The sequence below is a fragment of the Nicotiana sylvestris genome, chromosome 3, assembly GCF_000393655.2.
Source record: "Nicotiana sylvestris chromosome 3, ASM39365v2, whole genome shotgun sequence".
NCBI lineage: Eukaryota > Viridiplantae > Streptophyta > Magnoliopsida > Solanales > Solanaceae > Nicotiana > Nicotiana sylvestris.
This window is the reverse complement of record NC_091059.1, coordinates 212,714,953-212,738,128: the sequence shown is the minus strand read 5'-3', so window position 1 is coordinate 212,738,128 and position 23,176 is coordinate 212,714,953. Positions and strand designations below refer to the sequence as shown.

At 39.0% G+C, this 23,176-nt stretch overlaps 2 protein-coding genes and 1 long non-coding RNA gene across 4 annotated transcripts; 1 reads left to right on the top strand and 2 right to left on the bottom strand.

The window, feature by feature from the left end:
* Positions 1 to 324: 324 nt before the first annotated feature.
* Positions 325 to 5,357, top strand: LOC104221619 (putative UPF0481 protein At3g02645). Of its 2 annotated transcripts, XM_070168667.1 has the most exons (3): positions 325 to 401; positions 3,356 to 3,569; positions 3,743 to 5,357. In XM_070168667.1, exons 2-3 carry the CDS (start codon positions 3,364 to 3,366, stop codon positions 5,178 to 5,180), a joined length of 1,644 nt encoding a protein of 547 aa, XP_070024768.1. In that variant the 5' UTR covers positions 325 to 401; positions 3,356 to 3,363; the 3' UTR covers positions 5,181 to 5,357. The 2 variants fall into 2 exon arrangements, with proteins under 2 accessions (XP_070024768.1, XP_009770998.1); XM_009772696.2 differs by lacking the exon at positions 325 to 401 and having other exon boundaries at positions 3,280 to 3,569.
* Positions 5,358 to 14,597: 9,240 nt separating this feature from the next.
* Positions 14,598 to 15,194, bottom strand: LOC138888647 (uncharacterized). The gene has a single exon (XM_070170548.1). It carries the CDS (start codon positions 15,192 to 15,194, stop codon positions 14,598 to 14,600), a length of 597 nt encoding a protein of 198 aa, XP_070026649.1.
* Positions 15,195 to 17,334: 2,140 nt separating this feature from the next.
* Positions 17,335 to 22,609, bottom strand: LOC104221620 (uncharacterized). Its single transcript, XR_011406345.1, has 4 exons — positions 22,211 to 22,609; positions 21,966 to 22,032; positions 20,093 to 20,434; positions 17,335 to 17,802 (listed from the first exon to the last, which is right to left on the bottom strand). It is a non-coding gene; the product is annotated as an uncharacterized lncRNA (long non-coding RNA).
* Between the last annotated feature and the right edge of the window lie 567 nt (positions 22,610 to 23,176).

Below are 23,176 nucleotides of genomic sequence, written 5' to 3'. Positions count from 1 at the left end.
CACAACTCGTTGTTCTCGCCCCTCGTTTTTTCAACAACAACCACCACATTTTGCTCAATTGGCTGCCAAACGTTGAAATTTAGGTTTATGAATAAAATCATTTTCATTTGGCCCCTTAATTTATGCGAATGACTAGCAGCCCCTATTATCAACTCCCTGTGCGCCAGCTGGCCATCCTAATCTTTGTTACTATATTTTACTAGTATTGGCTATGTGGATACACTTGTGAATTCAAGAATTCAGCTTTTATTCTCTTTCTTTCTGTTTTTAACCAAGTTTTCAGTTTCCTTTCATTTTTTAGGCTTTGCTGCTGTAAACAACAGATTGTTGCATTAATTTCAATTAGTGGTTTGGCTTCTGTGAACAATACAACATTCAACTAATCGTCTAATTTGCAAAAGGTGCTTTATTTGTTTTTAAGGTTGCAGGCTTCAACCCCCCCCCCCCCCCCCCACAATCCACCGAAGAATACTTTTGCAAGCAATATTTATAGTTTGTGTCATTTCCAAAATATAAATGTGGCATTAAAATATATGTCAAGGTTAAAAGTCATGAGCGCAAGATTTATCAGCTTCGTCTTACTTGTATATGCAGTTATTGAACTATATTTTCCAATGATGAATATTGAATACCCAACTGACACAAATTTGAAATATACAACGTGGATGTTAAGAATGGCACCCAGAAGATAAGCTTTTTGATTTTTAGAAGCAGGGAAGCAGGGTCAGCTCTAATGTGTTGAGTAGTGAAGGCTTGCCTTGGGGGCCTCATTTTTTTTATTAAAAATAATAGGTTTAATCGGTATTTAAAAATAATGTTTAGTACTTTTAATGTAAAAGTAGAATTTTTAATATAAAATGAAAGAAAACTCTTTAAATACATAAATAAAGTGATAATTTGACTTACTTAAACGTGGGGTAGATGAATAGTTTTCCCAACATTTCAATTTTTCACTTCTTACTCTTTCATTAGATAACGCGTAAAAATTTTACTCTCTCTTTCTTAATTTGTCCAACTCAATCTTTCTTTTCCCGATCTCTTTATATTTCAGAAATCACGACACATTTTCTGTCTTTCTCTTTAATATTCTTACTCACCTTCTTTCTCCAAGAAATTTAAGCTTCCAATAGTTCTATACTTCTATTGCTCTATAAAATATTATCTAAAGTTAACAATATCTCAAGAAAGATTAAATGAGTTGTCTATATTATCAATTAAAAATGAATTATTAGGGAAAATTGATTATAAAAAGGATTATTAACAACTTTGTATCTCAAAATGCTAGAAAAATAGATTCTAAATAAAAACATATTGTATAATTTTCTTTTAAAAATTTAGACCTCATATTAAACTTTGTCTTTAGCCCTTGCATATATTTGAGCCGCCCCTGTTTAGAAGGCAATTCATAGTGAATTTCATATGTCTCTTTTGCCCATAATACTATTTCATAATGGTCACAAAGAACTCTTATCTGATTGAAAAAGTATCAGCATTGCCATGTCTTAAGTAACCTACCAGTAAGCAATATACAGTATACACTCAAGAGTTGTTTTCCCCGTTCCTCCCCAAGAAGAAGAAAAATGGCCCTATTGGCATATTAGCCATAAAGATTTACTTTTTTGGGAAATGCTGATATAACTTAGGTCTTATTAGATTTTCTTCTTAGCAATTTGCATTGTAGTCAGCCGTATCAAGCACTTCTCTAATTTTTTATTATTTATTTTTTTTCTTTTAAAAGTCAACAACTAATAAATGGTAATAATCTTATGTCATAGTATGAGACAAGCATCGTTTACTAATACCTTTCAATCTTTGTCAGCAACTATCTTTCCAAAGCTTTGGTTAAATGAATTTGCACTAGAAATCAAATTTTAGTTAAATTGATAATTAGACAGGTCAACATCTCTACGATGACTCATAAGCTCTCCCAAGAAGATGGTGGTTAACTGTTCAAGCCAAAAAAAAATGTGATTCAGCTGAAGTATTTCCTGATTAATCTATTTAAAGTTACTGATAGTAAACATCATTAAACGCTACGCAAAGTCGCAAAGCAACTAGAAACCTAAAAATAGGAGTGTACAAACCTAACCGAAAACCTCACCAAATCGAAAAGTCAAACCAAATCGATTAAAAAAACTCGACTTGGTTTGGTTTGATTTGGTTTGGTTTGGTATTGAGTAAAAAATCTCAAACCAACCCGACATATAAATATATAATTTATATATATATTTTAAAGATTTTATATAGAATTTTCTTTAAAAAATGTCTAGAAATATTTCGAATTCTCTTGCGGTATATAAATTTTAATAGAATATGAAGTACTCCATATTTATTGACCTTAAATAATGGTTGTATGGTCACTTTCTTATTAAGTGTTACTGAAATGCGTCTATCTCTTTGTTCTTCCATATTCATATCATATGTTAAAGATCTATTAAATTCTTATATCTTTTTCGAATGTGAAGTGGTTATTAATATTTAGGTAATATATTGATTTTTATGTTTAATTACTAAATTCGGTTAACCTGAAAGTGTATATCAACAAAAAATTATTGTCAGGCGACTAAAAATATAATTATTATGTGTTACTAATAGAATTCTCCCATAAGAATATTTTAATTGATAATATATTTGTCAATTTTTTATATTTTCACTAAATAGATATTTACTTATCAAATATTTAACAAAGTAAGATTGAAATAATATGTAAGTAACAAAAAAAACTCAAAAACCCGAAAAACCCGACAAAACCGAACCTTAACTATTAAAATATTTGCCTCTGCTGCCCTGTTGCTTTTGGATCATTGGATGGAGGGCAAAAGAGCAGGCTCAAGAATCAGCCTAATTAAGAAGTTAGGCCAAAATACAATGTAAATCCCAGCCAAGTAAAAGAAAATTAGAGAACAAACTAAAAGGAGAAAAAGAATCCTAGCCTAAGTTAATGGTTCCATCATACATAAAAGACAAAAATAGTGTCATCTCACATTCTATATGGCATTTTTAATGTTTAAATATGCGCTAAAGACCAGGTTGACCACTACACAACAGGAGGAAGGCGTGAGAACTGAACGAAAGAGATAGTGGAATTTGTTTATTATTATCTAAGCTCATGAAAGTTTCATTAAAAACATGGAAAAAACAAGCTTAATTCTTTTTGCTTGGGACCAAACGACCACTTTATTGTATCTTACTCTTTTAAGGTTAGGTGAAATTGCACTATTTAAACCACTTAATTATTATCCTAACACTCATAAATTAAAGCTCCATATATTTCTCTTAACTCCACCATTCAATAAATTAAAACTGCCATTCTTTATTCTAAAACAGAGAAATTAAACCATGTCCTCTTTTCCAGTCCGAGTCATGGCCCCAAACTTTGATGAGAGTCGATGGGTAATTCAAATCCGTCGAACACTTGATGAAGAACTTGAAGAAAACACTGAAGTCCCAGTTAGCATTTTCAACGTCCCTAAAACCCTAATGGTTAGCGACCCGGATTGTTACGTGCCCCAAGAAGTGGCTTTAGGCCCTTACCATTATTGGCGTCCCGAACTGTATGAAATTGAGAGGTACTGTCGAATTGTATGTTCATCTCATCTAAAAACAATGAGTGGTGTTGAGAGTGAAATTTATTATTTCTGTCTGCTCTGATATCATATTATAAATTGTATGACTTTCTCATTTAAAAGCTTAAATTCCTATAGAGTGTACATTTTTATTTACTTGATTATGTTATCGACAGGTATAAAGTTGCAGCTGCAAAGAGAACTCAGAAGCAACTCCAAAATCTCAAATTCCAAAATCTTGTTGAACATCTGTTAAAATTGGAGTCTAGAATTCGTGCATGTTACCATAAGTACTTGAATTTCAATGGGGAAACTTTGGCCTGGATGATGGCTGTGGACGCCTCATTTTTGCTCGAGTTTCTTCACATCTACGCCGTTAAAGAAGGTAAGGTTCTAACTACAGTTTCTTCCTCGAGGATGTCACACTTAGTCGATGCTGCTGGGAGAAAATCAGCACATAACGCCATACTTAGAGATTTAGCAATGCTTGAAAATCAAATACCATTATTCGTGTTGAGGAAAATTTTGGAACTCCAGTTCTCATCTTTAGAATTGGCAGATGACATGCTGATGGCTATGTTAGTGGGATTATGTAAGGAGCTTTCTCCTTTCAAAGTGGTGGAAATTTTCCCTGAGGTTAAAGTCACAGAATCTGCTCATTTGCTAGACTTTTTGTACCAAATGATCGTGCCTAAATTGGAATTAGGAACTTCTGAAATAACAGAAATTCATGATGAGGACCAATGTGATGCGAATCAAGGAGAAAAGAATTCCTTTGGAAAATCAAGTCACGTTAAACAATTTCTAAATGAAATTTGGAAGATAGCTATTAAATTAAACAAAGGCCCGGTACATCTTCTTAAAAGAATAGTATTTTCGAAACCTATGAAAGTCATGTTCAAGCTGCCCTGGACACTTCTCTCTAATATACCTGGGCTAAAGATCCTAATTTTGCCCATGAAATATCTATGTTTCTCACAAGAAAAACCACAAGAAAATCCTGAAAATGAAAATTCTAATAACCCACCTCTAGTGGAGGAAATAGCCATCCCCTCAATAAGTGAACTTTCTAAAGCAGGGGTAAGTATTGTAGCCACCAATGGAGGAATCACAAGCATAAGTTACGACAGTAAAAAGATGGCATTATATTTACCTACTGTCAATCTAGATGTAAACACGGAAGTTATTTTAAGAAATTTAGTAGCATACGAAGCGTGTAATGCATCGGGACCGTTGGTTTTTACTCGTTACACTGAATTAATGAATGGGATAATTGATACGATAGAAGATGTAGCATTACTTAGAGAAAGAGGGGTTGTATTGAACCGTTTGAAGAGTGATGATGAAGTCACGAATTTGTGGAATTCGATGAGTAAATCAGTGAAGTTAACCAAGGTGTCGTGCTTGGATAAAGTGATTGAAGATGTTAACAAGTTTTACAATGGAAGATGGAAGGTGAAGATTGGGAAATGCATGAAGTACTATGTGTTTGAATCATGGAAATTTCTCACATTCTTGGCTGCGATTATGCTCTTGATGTTAATGAGTTTGCAAGCATTTTGTTCAGTCTATAGTTGTTCTCGTGTATTCAAGATTGAGAGCTCTGGCCAGTGATTTGTTTATATTTTTATCATGTAAGAAGTGTTTTTTTTTTTGTGTCTTTTCTTGTTTTTATTTCTCTTTTCCCGAATTAATGTGACCTGTATTACTTTAGGACTAGCAAAATCACACACTAAAATACATATACATATACATGACGGGTTATTGTTGCCTATTGGATGAAAAAAATGCTGAATTGAAGAATAGATTTGTTGAAATTGTTGTTCAGTAGAGTATTATTCAACCTTCATTTTTCTCTTTTCTTTGTTCTTCCCCTCTTCTCTCGGGTCGAGAGTCTATTGGAAACAATCTCTCTACATGCAATATAAAGGTAAGATCTACGTGCTCACTATCCTTCCTAAATTCCACTTGTGGGATTATACTGGATTTGTTGTTGTTGTCCTTTCTCGTGGTGTAAGAATGATGATGCCCATGTCAAGCATTAATGATTAACTAATGAGTTCAACATTTATAATTTTAGACAAACAAAAATTTGTTTTGTTGCAAACCTCCGGGACGTTGAGATGTAGTGCACCACAAGTCATATACTTTTGTCAATATAATAATTTCCAAGCTAACATATAATATGGTGAAATTCAAGTCAGGAATTGCAAACGACATTCTACATAATTTCATTTGACTTCCTGTTGCGATCAAAAACACTCACGCAAGTGCACGTGATCGTCAAGTAATAGAATAGTGAGTAGAGTATCGTTCCCACGAAAACTTATGATTAACTGTTGACTAATTCAAACTCAATTAATTTGTCTATCCAAGAGGTTTTTTACAAAACAGAGATGTAATTTTTTTACTACCTAAACTACCAAGCAATAATTTAACTAGAGCAATTAACCAAACAAATAACAATTTCGAGTAACAAACAGTAGGAGAGGATATTCCAGGGTCACAGGCTAGTTAACAATCGTGTTATGTTCTTAGCTTAAAATGACTAATCGATTTACCTGGATTGTTGATTGACAGGGTTAATGTTACTCATAAGAATCTGTCGAGTTCTTACTCGCCTATTCAAGTTAACTCAATGCCTATATGTCTATGGAATTAAGATTAACAAGAATGCATTTACAATTCCTGTATTTCAACCAAGCAAGGCAATTGGGTATATGTCTATCCCAATTGCTAATCCGTTCCCCGAGGCCCGGGTTCAAGAACTTGCCCTATTTAATTCTATATGCAATCTAAAGTTCCCACTTTCGAGTTCAACTAAAGATTCGTAGATAGTATTTCACTGTTAGCTACTCAGCAAAATAATTAAAAGCAGAATTAAATAAACAACCCAATATGATAAACCAACTTTGTCAAATTGAACTTCAAACAACAACATTCATGTTTCACCTATGACCCTAGAACAATGGGTTTTAGCTACTCATGTTGGTGTTCATCACAAATAGATTCGATTTCATCCCAAATAGCAAAAACCAAGAGAACAAAAGAAGAACTTGATGGTCAAATCTCCTCCTTGCCTCTTGTCTCTCTATTTCTTGTACTAGACTATGAAAAACCTCCTACCTCTTCCTTGGGCGAGCTTGACTTTATATAGGTTAAGTGAGTTTTCCTCCAGATTTCCAATTCTGCCCCTAAATAACTCTTCCCGGATTTTGGACTAGCGCGACCGCGCACCTGGACGCGCATCTGGCCGCGCTAATTGGCTGAGATTCTGTCATGGACGCGCTAAAAGTAGCGTGGTCGCGCATGTCCAGTTCTGTGTTTCATCACTTATGTTCCTCGTCTTCAAGCATACTCAGCTCTGAGGGGTCTTTCTTGCTCCAAAATGGTTCCAATCACAACTGTTTAAGGAATCACCTAGGCTCCTCATCCTGCAATATATACAATTCACAATTAGAGCCTATTTTTCATCAATTAACCATATTATGATATTGGAATATAGTCAAGTGGGAGCACAAACAATCGCCAAATTACCTAGATTTAACCTATTATCAACACCCCATACTTACTTCATTGCTAGTCCTCGAGCAATCAAATTATACACTCTAAAGGTTCCTTTTTCTCAACTATTTCCCCCAACGCCATACACCCAGAACAATTTACATACATTACGCCTAGTAGTGAACAATCCTAGCCTCAAAAGTCGACTCTTCAAGTGCCATGCAATATTCATACTTCCTTAACATACTCTAAATAGAAGTCAAGACTTGCTTTTCCGTCACGAATCATATGCCCTCACAATCACATCAACGAAAATTGAATTTAATCCACACATTCGCATCATATGCTCACATATATCAAAGAAATCATTCACCCTCACAAAAGAAGTCACTTGCATGCAATTGATACCATAAGTTTGCCCTTAATGTAAATCTCTACTAATGTAGGCTTGTTCGACCCAAAATCAATTAGAACTTTTTTCTGGTTGTAATGTGGGCTAAGGGATGGGTAGGATATATTTCGAAATATGGACTAACCCTCCTAAGCACTTTAACACATCACATGAGCAATTTTAGCGCAAATTCTTCAACCCACCTCACTTCCATAAACAATATCACCCTACAAATACTCCCTTCTTCTTTAAGCAATATATTAATTCATACCCACTAGCTGGAACAAGACACAATGTATTCCTCTTTTTTTTTCCAGTTCATTCTTCTTTTCACTCAATTTCCGCTAGTGGTGTATTAGTTTACAAAACAAGGGCACCTTTCTTCCTTTTATTGATTCCACTCAAAAGCCACCACACACTTAGTTCTTTCTTACTTCTTTTAGCGCTCATCTCACAATTAAAGTGCTTTAAGAGGTAAAAGGATCAAAACAATGTCAATTAAGAACAAAAAGGGTATAGGCTCGTAATGCGGGTGCCAAACAAAAGTCCATAGGCTCAAAAGGGTTAACTAGGGACAAATTTTATTTGTGACAAGCAATTAAGCTCAAAAAGATCAAAGAAAGCCTAAAATCATTTTTCAAACCGAGCATCACCTAAAATTCCGCTTCAACTCACATACCGGGCAAGTTCTAGATACAAGTACAATACATGGACTACACAAAAACCTCACCACACATGGCATAAGACTCATTCCAGATCAGCTCATCAAGACGCTCCGTTACGAGCATTCAATTCAGCAACAAATATACAAATTAAGGCACTTTAGTAAGATTCAACAAATAAGACTAAGCGTTAGACTCTAGGGTCAATTGTGTTCAGGTGTGTCAACGCTATGGGTTCTCTTTTGATTCTCTAGCTCGTAGCCCATTAACCTAATCTACAAAATAAAAAGAAAACTACCTATACCCGATTCAAGTTAAACCCTTGGAAAAGAACTCTGGCCTAAATAAAAACCAAGGGGGAGTTGTTACACTATCTAAGAAAAAAATAAAAAAAAATCCTTTTGGTGTTTTCTCTAGACTAACTTTCCTCAAGAAAATTGTTTACAGGCTCCGTCATCAGGAGGAGTCTACATATTTGCCCCTTTTTTTTCGACTCAGTCCCTCAAGAACCCCGTCGATGGGGATCCATCGTCGGGACGAGCCATATAATTGTTTTAAACCAACGATTCCTACTTAACAACATCAAAATTATCAAAGCAAAATGAAACAAAACAAAACCAACAGTCAATTGATACAATCACATACATACAATGAAGGAATCCCCACTCCACACTTAAAAATGAAGACATGTCCCCATGGCTTAAAATTTGAAAGAGCAGTGAGGTAAAGGAACTTCCCCAAAGGCTCACTCCTGGTCGGAGACAGTGTCTGGGTTGACGTGGCACGCACGACCCAAAGCTCGCAACCAGCCCATGAATTTCTTTTCCGACTTCACTTGTCGATCAGCTACCGCGTCTACTCGAGTGCCCAAATCAGGCATGGAGGTTCGCAAACCAGCCATCTCCGCCTTCATCGCAGTAAAATGGGACACCCGGGAAGCTCCTGAAGATGTTGCCGTCCCAGATGGTCCTGTTGTTGCCACATTTTGCTCCTGAGCTTGTGGTGCTGTCCCCATGTTCTCCTCAGCATCCTCTCCTTCATGAGAATCATCAGAGCTACTACTCGCAGACCGGCCACCTCTCGCCACCTCCTCTACTACTCCCGACTCTTTTCCCGTGGTCACCTTATCAGCACGGAATTGGCCTTCCCTTTTCACCAACCCATCCACAGCTAGATTTTCGGGCACCTGAGCATCCCTGCATAGTTGAGTAACTAAAGAAGGGAAAAAGAACCCATACCTTTTGACTTGGCTGCGGACGAATATCTCTTTATGCATCACTTTGGCCACGTCGAAGTCGTGACCATTTACAAAGCACCAAATCAATGCAGCGCGGGGCCCATTGACCTCTGTAGTATTGTGAGATGGAATCAAGCAGTTGGTTATGAGGTACAGCCAGCACTTCCTTTCAAAGGTGAGTGCTGAGGAGTGAAACTTCTCCCCATAGTCCATCCATACCACTTCTTTCCCGGGTGCACAAATTGTCTCAAAGAATCGCGCCCATTTTTCGTTCGTTGGGTTGCGGCCGTATTCATAGAAGTCATCATAACCAACCGGAGGTGGAAGCAGCTGGTAGGTCGTCCGTATCGCCTCAACAGAAGCATTCACTGCCCTTCAGCACACCATGACTACTCCATTATCATGCTCTACCACATTCGCATAAAATTCCCGCACAACTATTGCATTGCCCTCACCGGGCTCATTGATGAATGTGTGCAACCCCCACCTCACCAACTCCTCGTACATGTGAGGGTAGTGTCTCTAGAGCTGTCTGACGTTAATACCTCTCTCCGGAATTGGCATTTTACGAGCTTTTTCCGCAAAACGGGCATGAGCATTGGCCGAAACAAATTTGGAACTATCAAAGGAGCGTGCAGGTGCAGCCCCTCGTGACCTAGATGAACCAGCCTGGCTGCTCGACGAGGCCCCTGTGGCGCATCGTTTCCTAGATGGAGTTATGATGCCTGCAAAACGGAGACACATTAGTACAGCCCAATAGAAATTTTGTGACTCAATGCGGTTACTCAGACTTCACACGCATAAGGGGTCACAAACTATATAATCACGATCATTGGGGCCTTTCCACAAATACCTAGTGGGCATTAGGCCTTCACAACCCCTTATTAAACTTTTTAGAACAAGAATCACCCACTGACACTCACCAACATCACATATCAAGTGGGATTCCACCCCACACTTATCATCCACCAACACTACAACATCTTGCACCAATTTCTCTACAAAATCTAAGTACAACTACTACAACATAGGCATAAGAATACAACCAAAAAAATCTGAAAAAATAGAGAGAGAAATAAAAAAGAAGAAAGAAATTAGGGCTCATACCTGTGGTGAAGGAGAATGGGGAAGATGCTAGTGAACTCGGGGGGGGGGGGGGTCGTGAGATGGGGGACGGGTGGGTTTGGGATTTGGGAGTGTTTAGAGGAAGGTTTTGTTTGTGTTTGAGTTGGAATGGGGGAGGGGTTTTCTTTTGTTGAATGGGGGGTTCAGGTACCGGGGGGCGTTTATTAGATGGGGGAAAAGGGTAATTGAGTCTAAAGAATAAACAAAAAAAAAATGAAAAACTGAAAATACACTTGAAAACGCCGGATTTTTTTTACGGAATTGGCGCGCCCAGATGCGCGAGCGCGCTAGATTTAACGCGTCCAATACAGAACCCAAGAGCTACTAGCGCGTCCAGTAGCACGGTCGCGCTAGTAGCGCGTTCAACAACGCGATCAGGTGCGCGGCCAAGGTAGAAAGTTTGTAGTTTAGCGCGCCCAGTAGCGCGTCCAATAGCGCGGGCGCACACCTGGGCGATTTTTATTCTTCAACTTTTCACCTGTTCTTACCTCGTTCGATGGCCTTAGCACCTGCCCTTTGTCACCTGCATTGGTTAGCTCTTCCTAAAACACAAAATTAACACCACTACTATCGTTGGGTTGCCTCCCAACCAGCGCCTTATTTAACGTCGTGGCACGACGGTTACAACAATTCAATGGGTTGCCTCCCATCTAGCGCCTAATTTAACGTTGCGGCACGACTCAACACGTTCTCAAGCATCCGTCAAGTCCACTGAGGTCTTGTGACGTGCAAAGTCACCACCCCAGTAATGTTTTATCCTTTGACCATTCACCAAGAAAGTACCAATTGAACTCATATCCTGCAACTCCACAGCTCCATGAGGCTTCACACTTACCACAACAAAAGGGCCTGACCAACGAGATTTAAGCTTTCTTGGGAAAAGCTTCAACCCTGAATTGAACAAAAGAACTTCTTGCCCTGGCTCAAACTCTCGATGTTGGATGTGCTTGTCATGCCACCTCTTAGTCTTCTCTTTGTACAATTTGGCATTTTCATATGCGTGCAAATGAAACTCATCAAGCTCGTTGAGTTGCAACAACCTCTTCTTGCCAGCCAAGTCTCCATCCATATTCAGCTTTTTAATTGCCCAATAGGCCTTGTGTTCAAGTTCGACGGGCAAGTGACATGCCTTCCTATAAACTAACTTTTACGGAGAAGTACCTATGGGAGTTTTGTATGCAGTTCGATATGCCCACAATGCGTCGTCTAACTTCCCTGCCCAGTCTTTTCTATTTGCACTCATTGTTTTCTCAAGAATCCGCTTTACCTCTCTGTTTGACACTTCCACTTGACTGCTCGTCTGGGGGTGATAGGCAGTGGAAACTTTGTGTTTGACTCCGTACTTTGCAAGAACATTATTCAGCAGTTTATTGCAGAAATGCGTTCCTCCATCACTGATCAACACTCTGGGAGTTCCAAAGCGTGTGAAGATGTGCTTCTTAACAAAGCTTACCACCACCTTTGCATCATTAGTAGGAAGAGCAATGGCCTCCACCCACTTAGACATATAATCGACTGCCACCAAGATATACCTATGACTATTGGAGTACGGAAACGGTCCCATGAAGTCAATTCCCCAAACATCAAAAAGCTCCACTACCAGAATGTTTTGCAGCGGCATCTCATGCTTCTTTGTGATCATTCCACTTCTTTGGCACCTGTCACACATTTTAACAAAGGCGTGTGCATCCCTAAACAATTTTGGCCAATAGAAACTTGATTGTAGCACTTTCTGGGTGGTCTTGTCTCCACCATGATGACCTCCGTATGGCGAGGCGTGACAGCTATGACGTATGGCATTCATCTCCTCCTCAGGAACACATCTTCGCACCAACTGATCTGCACATAGCCTATATAAGAATGGCTCATCCCACATGTAAAGCCTCACATCATGCAGGAACCTTCTTCTATTATTGGGTGTCAATTCTGGTGGTGTCACCCTGCTTGCAATAAAGTTCACATAATCTGCATACCACGGGGTTGTGCTTGAGGTGATTGCCAATAACTGCTCATTAGGGAATGTTTCTTTGATTACACCCCCTTCAGCTACATGGTTCCGATTTTCTAATCTGGACAAGTGATCAGCCACTTGATTCTCTGTTCCTTTACGATCTTGGATCTCTAGGTTAAACTCTTGCAAGAGGAGGAACCACCGAATCCATCTCGGCTTAGCGTCTTTCTTCTCAAATAGGTATATGATAGCTGACTGATTTGTGTAGACGATGACTTTGGTCCCCACTAGATATGACCTGAACTTGTCAAACGCCCACACCACGGCAAGTAACTCTTTTTCAGTGATTGTGTAGTTCATCTGAGCTGGATTCAGAGTTTTGCTCGCATAGTAGATGGAGTGGAAGATTTTATTTCTCATTTGCCCCAAAACAGCTCCAATAGCCAAGTCACACGCATCGCACATCAACTCAAATGGCTGCTCCCAATCCGGAGCAATTATGATTGGTGCAGTCACCAACCTTCCCTTCAGATCCTCAAATGCCTTCAGACATGCAGCATCAAATTTGAAGGCGACATCCTTCTCAAGCAACCTGCACAAGGGAGAGGAAATTTTCGAGAAATCTTTAATGAAACGACGATAAAAACTTGCATGGCCCAAGAAACTTTGACAGATATCGGTGGGGGCAATTTTTCAATCGCTTCCACCTTTGCCTTGTCCACCTGCAAACCATCTTTGGATACCTTGTGCCCCAAAACTATACCTTCACGTACCATGAAATGGCACTTTTCCCAATTTAGCACCAAGTTAGTTTCTTCACACCTAGCAAGTACTTTATCAAAGTTCATCAAGCAGTTATCAAAAGAACATCCAAACACAGATTCCATGAACACTTCCACAAACCTCTCAACCATGTCAGTAAAAATAGCCATCATACATTTTTGAAAAGTCGTAGATGCATTACAAAGACCGAAGGGCATTCTCTTGAACGCATATGTGCCATAAGGACACGTAAATGTGGTTTTCTCTTGGTCCGCTGGGGCTATAGCAATCTGATTATACCCTGAGTAACCAGCTAAGAAGCATTAGTACTCCTGACCAGCTAATCTATCAAGCATTTGGTCAATAAAGGTGAGGAGAAAGTGGTCCTTCCGGGTGGCATTGTTCAATTTTCTATAATCAATGTAAATTCTCCACCCGGTGACAGTTCTTGTAGGGATTAAATCATTATTCTCATTAACTACTACAGTCATCCCCCCTTTCTTGGGTACACATTGAACTGGGCTTACCCATTTGCTGTCTGAGATAGGAAATACAATACTTGCATCAAGCCACTTAATCACTTCTTTTCTTACCACTTCTTTTATGATTGGATTGAGTCGGCGTTGTTGCTCTACATTGGGCTTGTGTCCGTCCTCCATGAGGATTTTGTGCATGCAAAAGGCTGGGCTAATGCCCTTAATGTCAGACATCGTCCACCCAAGTGCTCGTTTGTGCTCACATAGCACTCTCAACAGCTTTTCTTCCTGCAATTTAGACAAGTCCGAAGAAACAATAACAGGTAAAGTGTCAGAGTCACCCAAATAAGCATATTACAGGTGAGGTGGAAGAGGTTTAAGCTCCAATTTTGGGGCTTCCTCAATTGACGGCTTTGGAGGAGGTCCCTCTGGCCTATTCAAAGGCTCAAAGGGGTGTATCCCTTACATGTACGCACAAGATGTATCTAGGATGTGCATCATCTCCTCAACCTCCTCGTCAGCCCCCAGGCTATCAAGCAACATAAGTGCTTTCTCTAGAGAATCGTCTAGATATACACTCGAATAATGAATCTTCTCATCAGCCTCAACAACAGATATCATTGAGAGCTCCTCATAGTGGCGGGGAAGTTGGATTTCTTTGTAGACATTAAAAACTGCTTCTTCGTCATTTACCCTCAAAATCATCTTTCCCTCTCTCACTTTGATAATTGCATCACCAGTAGCTAAGAGAGGTCGCCCCAATATGATTGGAACCAGTTCATCAGCATCATAATTGAGGATAATGAAATCAGCAGGGAAGATGAATTTCCCAATCTGCAGCAACACATCTTCAATCACCCCTTCAGGGTGTGCTATCGATCTATCAGCCAACTGCAACATCATAGTAGTGGGCCTTGGAGCTCTCAGGCCAATTGTTTGAACAAAGACAGGGGCATCAGATTTATGCTCGCCCCCAAATCACAAATAGCATGACCCACATCAATATTACCAATGCGCACAGGAATCGTGAAGCTGCCAGGATCCTTAAGCTTTTGAGGGAGCTTATTTTGGACCCTTGAAGTGCACTCCTCAGTAAGTGTCATTGTCTCAAATTCAGTTAATCTTCTCTTGTGAGCCACTATATCTTTTATGTACTTAGCATACTTTGGAATTTCAAGAAGCACATCAACAAGTGGGATATTCAATTGAACCTGGCTCAACATAGAGAAAAATTTTGTGAACATGCGATCATCATTCTTTTTCTGCAATCTCTGGGGGAAAGGTGGTGGTGGCCTTGGGGCCTCCACTGGCTCTGGAATTTTAGCAACATTCTTTGGCTCGTGAGTCACTTTAGGGATCAACTCTCCCTCAGGTATGGGCTTGTCTTTCTTTTTCTTTGGCACTTCCTCTAGCTCCCTCCCGTTTCTAAGTGTAACTGCATTCACTTGAGGGTTCTTTTCTGTATCACTTGGGAGAGCGCATGCAGGTCTAGTGTTTTGATTTGTTGCTAACTGCCCCATTTGCCTCTCAAGATTTCTGAAGTCGGTCCTTAGTTATTGATTGTCAATCAACAACTTCTTTAGCAAATCATTGGTACTTTCTTCCATTTGTTGGGGTGGTCTGTGAGGCTGATTGAAACTCCCTTGGGGTCTATGCTGATTCTGATTCTGCTGATTTCCACCCCATGAGAAGTTGGGATAATTCCTCCAATTTGGATTGTAAGAATTCTCGTATTGTGCATGCTGATTCGGTGGACCTCTGTTCTGTTGCCCCACATAATAGATGGATTCTAGATTTGTGGGGCACATATCACTCATATGACTGTCGCCACAGAGTTCGCATAAAATAGTCATTTGTTGTACATGTTGCATTGTCTGTGGTTGCTGCATTGTCATCCTAGTCATCTGATTGGCCAGCTTTGCAATATCGGCTCTCATGGCTGACACTTCGTCGAGCTCAAGTAACCCAACTGATTTTTGCTTAACAACCTTTCGTGAATCACCATCACCTTGCCAGTTATTATCATTAGCAGTGAAGTTATTCAGTAAGATTTGAATTTCACTGTACGGTCTGGCCATGCAACTACCCCCACAAGTTGAATCAAGATTCATCTTTGAAGCATCATCTAACCCATCTACAAAAGTGTGACCCAATACCTCGTCCGTCTGGCAATGATGAGGACAGTCTCTGAGTATCTTCTTGTACCTTTCCCATGCTTGATGAATGTCTCGCTAGCTCGTTGTTCAAACCCAAGAATTTGACTCCTCAATATCTTTGTTTTCTTAGTGGGGAAAAACTTGATTAAGAATTTCCTTGCCAGATCATCCCAAGTGCGGATTGAATTCGCTGGCTCCTTATTCAACCACTCCTTAGCTTCCCCGATCAGTGAAAAGGGGAAAAGTGTCAGCCTGACATAGTCCTTGGAAACGTTCAGATAATTGTAAGTGTCCGTAATTTCCAAGAAATTTTGAATGTGCCTCTGCGGGTCTTCATGAGGTAAGCCCACAAATAGCCATGTGGATTGGATCAGCTGCACCATGTATTGTTTTAGCTCAAAGGGCCCAGTGATATCAGGCTTCACAATAGCCTGAGTCATATTATCCAGACTGGGCCTTGCGGCTTCGATCACCGTGCGTTCCTCATTACCTGTCATCTCAATTAGCTGTGGTTGAACTACGATGTCCAACTCTCTTTCAATTCTAGTTCTAGCGTCCACCTCCCTCCTCAATCTGTGAAGTGTTCGTTCAATTTCGGGATTAAGAGGAAGAACATTGTTTGCGCTTCTACTTCTTCGCATTCAAGAAAAGAAAACTTGTATTGGCACAAACAAAGTGAACTGAAAATTAAAACTTGAATAAATAAATAATAAAAGCTCAACTCAGTCAAGTAGCTAATTTCTAAGTCTTCGGCAACGGTGCCAAAAATTTGTTGCGACCAAAAATACTCACGGAAGTGCACGTGATCGTCAAGTAATAGAGTAGTGAGTAGAGTATCGTTCCCACGAAGACTTATGATTAACTGTTGACTAATTCAAACTCAATTAATTTGTCTATCCAAGAGGTTTTTCACAAAATAGAGATGTAATTGTTTTACTACCTAAACTACCAAGCAATAATCTAACTAGAGCAATTAACCAAACAAATAACAATTTCGAGTAACAAACAGTAGGAGAGGATATTCCAGGGTCACGGGCTAGTTAACAATCGTGTTATGTTCTTAGCTTAAACTGACTAATCGATTTACCTGGATTGTTGATTGACAGAGTTAATGTTACTCATAAGAATCTGTCGAGTTCTTACTCGCCTATTCAAGTTAACTCAATGCTTATATGTCTATGGAATTAAGATTAACAAGAATGCATTTACAATTCCTGTATTTCAACCAAGCAAGGCAATTGGGTATATGTCTATCCCAATTGCTAATCCATTCCCCGAGGCCCGGGTTCAAGAACTTGCCCTATTTAATTCTATATGCAATCTAAAGTTCCCACTTTCGAGTTCAACTAAAAATTCGTAGATAGTATTTCACTGGTAGCTACTCAGCAAAATAATTAAAAGCAGAATTAAATAAACAACCCAATATGATAAACCAACTTTGTCAAATTGAACTTCAAACAACAATATTCATGTTTCACCTATGACCCTAGAACAATGGGTTTTAGCTACTCATGCTAGTGTTCATCACAAATAGATTCGATTTCATCCCAAATAGCAAAAACCAAGAGAAGAAAAGAAGAACTTGATGGTCAAATCTCCTCCTTGCCTCTTGTCTCTCTATTTCTTGCACTAGACTATGAAAAACCTCCTACCTCTTCCTTGGGCGAGCTTGACTTTATATAGGTTAAGTGAGTGTTCCTCCAGATTTCCAATTCTGCCCCTAAATAACTCTTCCCGGATTTTGGACTAGCGCGACCGCGCACCTGGACGCGCATCTGGCCGCGCTAATTGGCTGAGATTCTGTCATGGACGCGCTAAAAGTAGCGCGGTCGCGCACCTGGGCGCACATGTCCAGTTCTGTGTTTCATCACTTCTGTTCCTCGTCTTCAAGCGTACTCAACTCTGAGGGGTCTTTCTTGCTCCAAAATGGTTCCAATCACAACTGTTTAAGGCATCACTTAGGCTCCTCATCCTGCAATATATACAATTCACAATTAGAGCCTATTTTTCATCAATTAACCATATTATGATATTGGAATATAATCAAGTGGGAGCATAAACAATCGCCAAATTACGTAGATTTAACCTATTATCACTTCCTATAAGTAATCATCTTTTAAGAGAAATCTTTTATATTATCATCTAACACGAGAGATTAAAAAAATCCTCAAATGTACCACGTTCAATTACAACTAATCAACTGCTACAAAATATACATAAACAAACAGAATATAGCATAGAAAGTCAATGGAATACCAGGCTGAAACAAGCAATAGCAAACTTTGCCTTCACACCTAATCGTGCCATCAAACATCTCCCATTCATCAGTTTTGTAGAGCAGAGGAATTCAGCATGATTTCCGACACCTATGCCACATCAAGCGACGCCTCGTATGTCGATGATCGTGGCATAATCAGAGTCACCTTCGTCCACTGTTGGAGCATTGAAAAAGACGTAAAATCACGCCTGTCATTATCCAGCGAAATCTCTATTAAAATTGAAGTCCCTTCATCAGAATCTGCTCAACACATCGCCAGCAATGAAGATCTCTTAACTGAATTATTACTGCACTTGCCCCCAAAATCTCTACTTCGTTTCCAGACAGTCTCAAAACACTGGCTTTCCATTATTAGCAGTCCCCAATTTCGTCGCCTTCACACTCGTATGAATGCCCGGTCCTCTGCCTCTACTATTGGTTTGTTCTTGTGCCGAAACCCCGCTTACAATTTTCTTTCTTTGCATGAAGAAGATTTCTCCACAATGAGTATGATGAATGAAAGATTCTCCAGTATACGTGATGGTAAAATATTTTATGGTATGAATTCTTGCAACGGACTATTTTGCCTAGATTTTAAACTGAGTGATGGGAGAAGGGAGTTTTACATTTACAATCTCATCACTGGTGAAAATAGGTTCATTCCACTACCAGAAACAATCAACGAACCCGACTTAGTAAGAACTATGAATTTAGCTTTTGATCCTGAAAAATCAGGTGATTACGATGTTGTTTGTGTTTGGTTGTCTGTGTCTGAGAATCAACTTCGGTTCTCAGTATATTCATCAGGTACTGGAAATTGGAGGCATTCTAATGAATATTATGATTGTAATGAATATGGAGGCGCGGATTTATGCTTCTATTATGGTGTTTTTTGGAATGGAGCTGTTCATTGGGTTAGTCAAACAGGCCCCTTTTTGTGCTTTGAAGTTGGAAATTGTAGCTTCAGACCAATGCTTACTACTCCAATTCCTGAAGAACAGTGGCTCAGAAATATTGAATACTTTGGGGAATGTGGAGGGCACTTGCATCTTATTCAACATAATGATCATCCAAGTACAGAATTTGATATTTTTGAGCTGGAAGTTAATTACTCTGGGTGGTTTGTTAAGTACCATGTTAACTTGGATTTTTTACCTAATTTGTACCCTGTTATGGTGAATCAAGAAATGAATTCACCAGAAGAATATGCCTATACGAACGTGTTTTCGACGATTTGTTTTGTTGATGATGAGAAAGATAAGGCAAGGCTATTGTTATCGCTTCCTGGAAAAATCATTTTGTATAACATGAACGATGGGAAGATCGAAGAGTTAGCGGATGTGAAGCCTGCTAGTTTCAGGCTTTTCATTGATGGAGCTCGCTATGATGGCTTTGAAATGTACAAACATGTTGAAACTTTGGCTCGTGTTTGATTGAGTTTCTCTTCTCTGTATCATTGCAATGCAACGGACACATTTGAGTTTCTCTTCTTTCATCTATTTTATGCTCCTTGATTACATTTCAATGTATTTGTAACAAAACCTATGGATTTCGTTGGCTTGTTAGCAACTTCTTGCAAAAAGAGAATATCTCCACCCCAAAATTAAAACAACAATATAAAAGCTAGAATGTTGGAATGCTAAATGTTGAACAACAAAAATATCCTCAAAATATTGACAGACTTTTATACCCTTCACATTTGAATTATTTCTTCAAACAAAAACATTAAAATGTGGGATAAAACTGTAACATCTAGTGCCTAAAATTTAGTTGCTCGACAAGATTATCCATGGGAATATCTGTTTTGGCTCCGTTTATCACGTCTAACAGCTCGTACCTAGGAGTTATATCAGAACTATGAATCAAAAAACATAGGCAAACGTATAAGTGTATTTTAGCTTCCACATAAACAGTTTAGGTCCATAGCACCAATTTACTCAGTCCTTTTTTAACTTTCATAAATAACTGACTACTAGAAAGAAAAGACAGGAAGTTGAATTCTTACCTGGTTATTTGCAAGGTCTTTTGGTCCTATTTCAATCCAAAGAGGAACCCCCTTCATTTCCCAATGAGAATATTTATAGTTGTCTCTGAAGTCTGCCTCAGCACGAATACCTGATTCATTCAACCTCTTAACGGTAGCAGCACAGGCATCAAAGATCCCTTGAGTATTTGCATCCTTGTATGGCACAGGAATAACAATTACTTGATGAGCTCCTGGATACCTCAACTGTAGTCGTGAAGAGCCCACCGGCAAACTTCTCAAGCTCACTTTTCTTTCCCTTACCGACGGGAACAGCTAAAAATTATTCATATATACGTCTATACAATTCAAGATTTCAAGAACCTGAACCAAAGATAGTCCCAAGATCAGCATTAGTGAAAAAGACCATAATTGTATAAGCAAAAATAGTCTATGAACTTGAACAGAGAAGTAGGAACCTTAGCAGCAAGTCTTTTCTGGGCCAAATCAAGGCACCTTAGTGCCAAGCAACTAATTCTCACAAAAGCTTTTCCACTAATTTGCTCAGATTTATTCACCAATAATACAAGATAAGAAGACTATTAGAAGAAATCGACAGCAAATGGAGAAGGATAAGCCAAAGAGAAACATAAAGTAGTCTCCACTGATGTTTAAGTAGCAGGTAAAGAAATACAGGTCTCAACATACTTTATCCACAAGGACAATAGAGTATCAACGTAGAAGGCAGCTGTCTGCAAGTGTTGGAACAGAATTCTGAAACTAGTCTTATGGTTGACCTGACCCAAAATTTAACACCAGTTCCAATGTAGCAAAAAATACATGAAAGTAGCTTATTTGTAAGTTGTGATACTGACCCCTATTACTCTAAAGTAATACTTCATATCCGTACTAAGAATGTTCCATAGTTCAATCGAGTAATTCTACTTTTTATATACAGATTGATCACTCCCTTTCCTTTATGCAATCATACAAATAATTTCACTTTCTAAGAAAGCTACAATCTGACACATTCTTCATTTTAATATAATTTTCACCAATTTAACCCTAATAAAAGAGCAAAATCTGATTTATCCACATTCTCCATTTGAAACTGAATACACATTTTCAATTTTTTCTTATTTGCACCAAGTTCAAATAAGACAAAACATAGATGCAGGATTATTTCAAAATATCTTTGGCTGAAGCGGGGCAGAAATTGAAGCGGGAAGACCATATGACTCATATATTATCTCCCAATCCTTCCAACGGCCTAAGCTATTAACACATTGTATGAGGTAAATAAATGCCAAAGCTCATAAACAGCCCAATTGCAGATCAATCAATGAGAAGAAAACTCCCTCCCTCCTTCCTTCCCTCCCTCCCTCCCTCCGACCGAAAAAAGCAAAATGCCATGTTCCTTAAGTTCGTTGCTTTGACGTCAGTATCATCTTCATTTCATGGAGACAGGCACCGAGATCATCTCATGTCAAGACAGGTTAGCAGGTCAGTCCTTGTAATTTGGAGTAAATGCTAAGTTGTTAGCGCCTTCTAGTTCTGTCTTGATATAAAAATCAACTATAATTCTTCCCACAAAACCAACAACAATTAAGAAAAAAAATTCTTTTAGATGGTCAATATTAACACTGGAAAGACTAACTTGACATCATAAAGCAAATATAACACACAGAAAGACTGAATTGGAAGATTCACTGTAAAACGATCTTACAGAGTTACTATATTGCTATCTGCATCAAATGCAATCAAATTAGGCACTATACTAAGGTATTTAGATGCAGCTCAATAAGAGGTTCAGTTTTTGTCTTCAAATAACTTTAGTTGCTGATATGCACTGTTTAATTTTTGTTTTAAAAGAACTTTAGTTGCTGATATGCATACTCCAAGAATATCTGAATACCTCGGTACCTGCCTCCTCCTTTGTTGCCAAAGCAATGTGTCCTTCTTGCCAAAGAAACTCACGACTCCTGAATAAGGAACATAAGCAAATCATTACCACACATCCCGAAGGCCTCAAAAGAATTTAGGATTAAAATGGAGTTTTTGTCATCTAAGCTGCAAACATTTGCTGCACTTGAATCACATTAACATGCTCACAAAGGAAAGGCAAAAGGATGTAAGACAAAAATAAACTCAAAAGGGCACCTGATGAAGGGGGTAGGGTTGCTAAACTCCCATCGTACAACATTGCACCACTGGTTGAGTCTCAAGGGCAAGTCATGATGTCCCCTTATCCACTTAGAGAAGTAAGGATACATCACTGTTTCACTAGTTGGTCGAATTGCAATGGGTACTTCCAAATCAGACTCACCAGATTTCGTAACCCAAGCAACCTGAAGAATGATATAAACCCATTATGGGCATAATAATAATACGTCTATAACACAATTCAGTCCCCATATTTTGTAACTGTTAGAATAATTATGTAAATAGAAGTAAATAACCCTAATTCCATATGTATTAGGAGTAGGGCATGTTATGTATATATACATAGGGCTCATTTTATCATGCTTAACATATGAGAATAATATCAATAATATTCCTCCCGTGTATTCTCACATGGTATTAGAGCTTTAGTGAGAAACCTATCGTTGTGCATCATTCCAGCGGCTTCCGGGAAGAAAGACCTCGTCGCCGTGCAATTTTCCGGTGACTTAGAAGGCTGCCCGTAATCACATCAATTTCTGTTGGTGTGTGCAAAAAACCAACACCACCACAAGACTCCTCAGGCTCCGGCGACCAAACCCCATTAAACCCCACCGGAAAATGCATGTACACGCGCCGGAAAAGGAAGAAATTTTCCGGCGAGATCTGACTCGCACGCCCCACGCGCCGGCGCGTGAGCAGTGTTCCGGCCATATTCTAAAAAACTTTCAATTGGACAACAGGATCACCTTCTGATAGACGTTCTACTTCTGGATATTGTGTCTTAGTAGGAGGAAATTCGGTATCTTGGAAGAGCAAGAAACAGAATGTGGTTGCTCAGTCTAGTGCAGAAGCGGAATATCGAGCAATGGCAATAGCGACATGTGAGCTAATTTGGATAAAACAGTTGCTCAAGGAGTTGAAATTTGGCGAGATTAGTCAGATGGGACTTGTGTGTGATAATCA

Excerpts from the sequence above, each read along its gene's own strand:
- LOC104221619 (XM_009772696.2), top strand. The coding sequence starts at position 3,340 with ATGTCCTCTTTTCCAGTCCGAGTCATGGCCCCAAACTTTGATGAGAGT. Across the intron at positions 3,570-3,742 it reads GAACTGTATGAAATTGAGAG|GTATAAAGTTGCAGCTGCAA; the intron begins GTACTGTCGAAT and ends TGTTATCGACAG.
- LOC138888647 (XM_070170548.1), bottom strand. The coding sequence starts at position 15,194 with ATGGGGCAGTTAGCAACAAATCAAAACACTAGACCTGCATGCGCTCTC.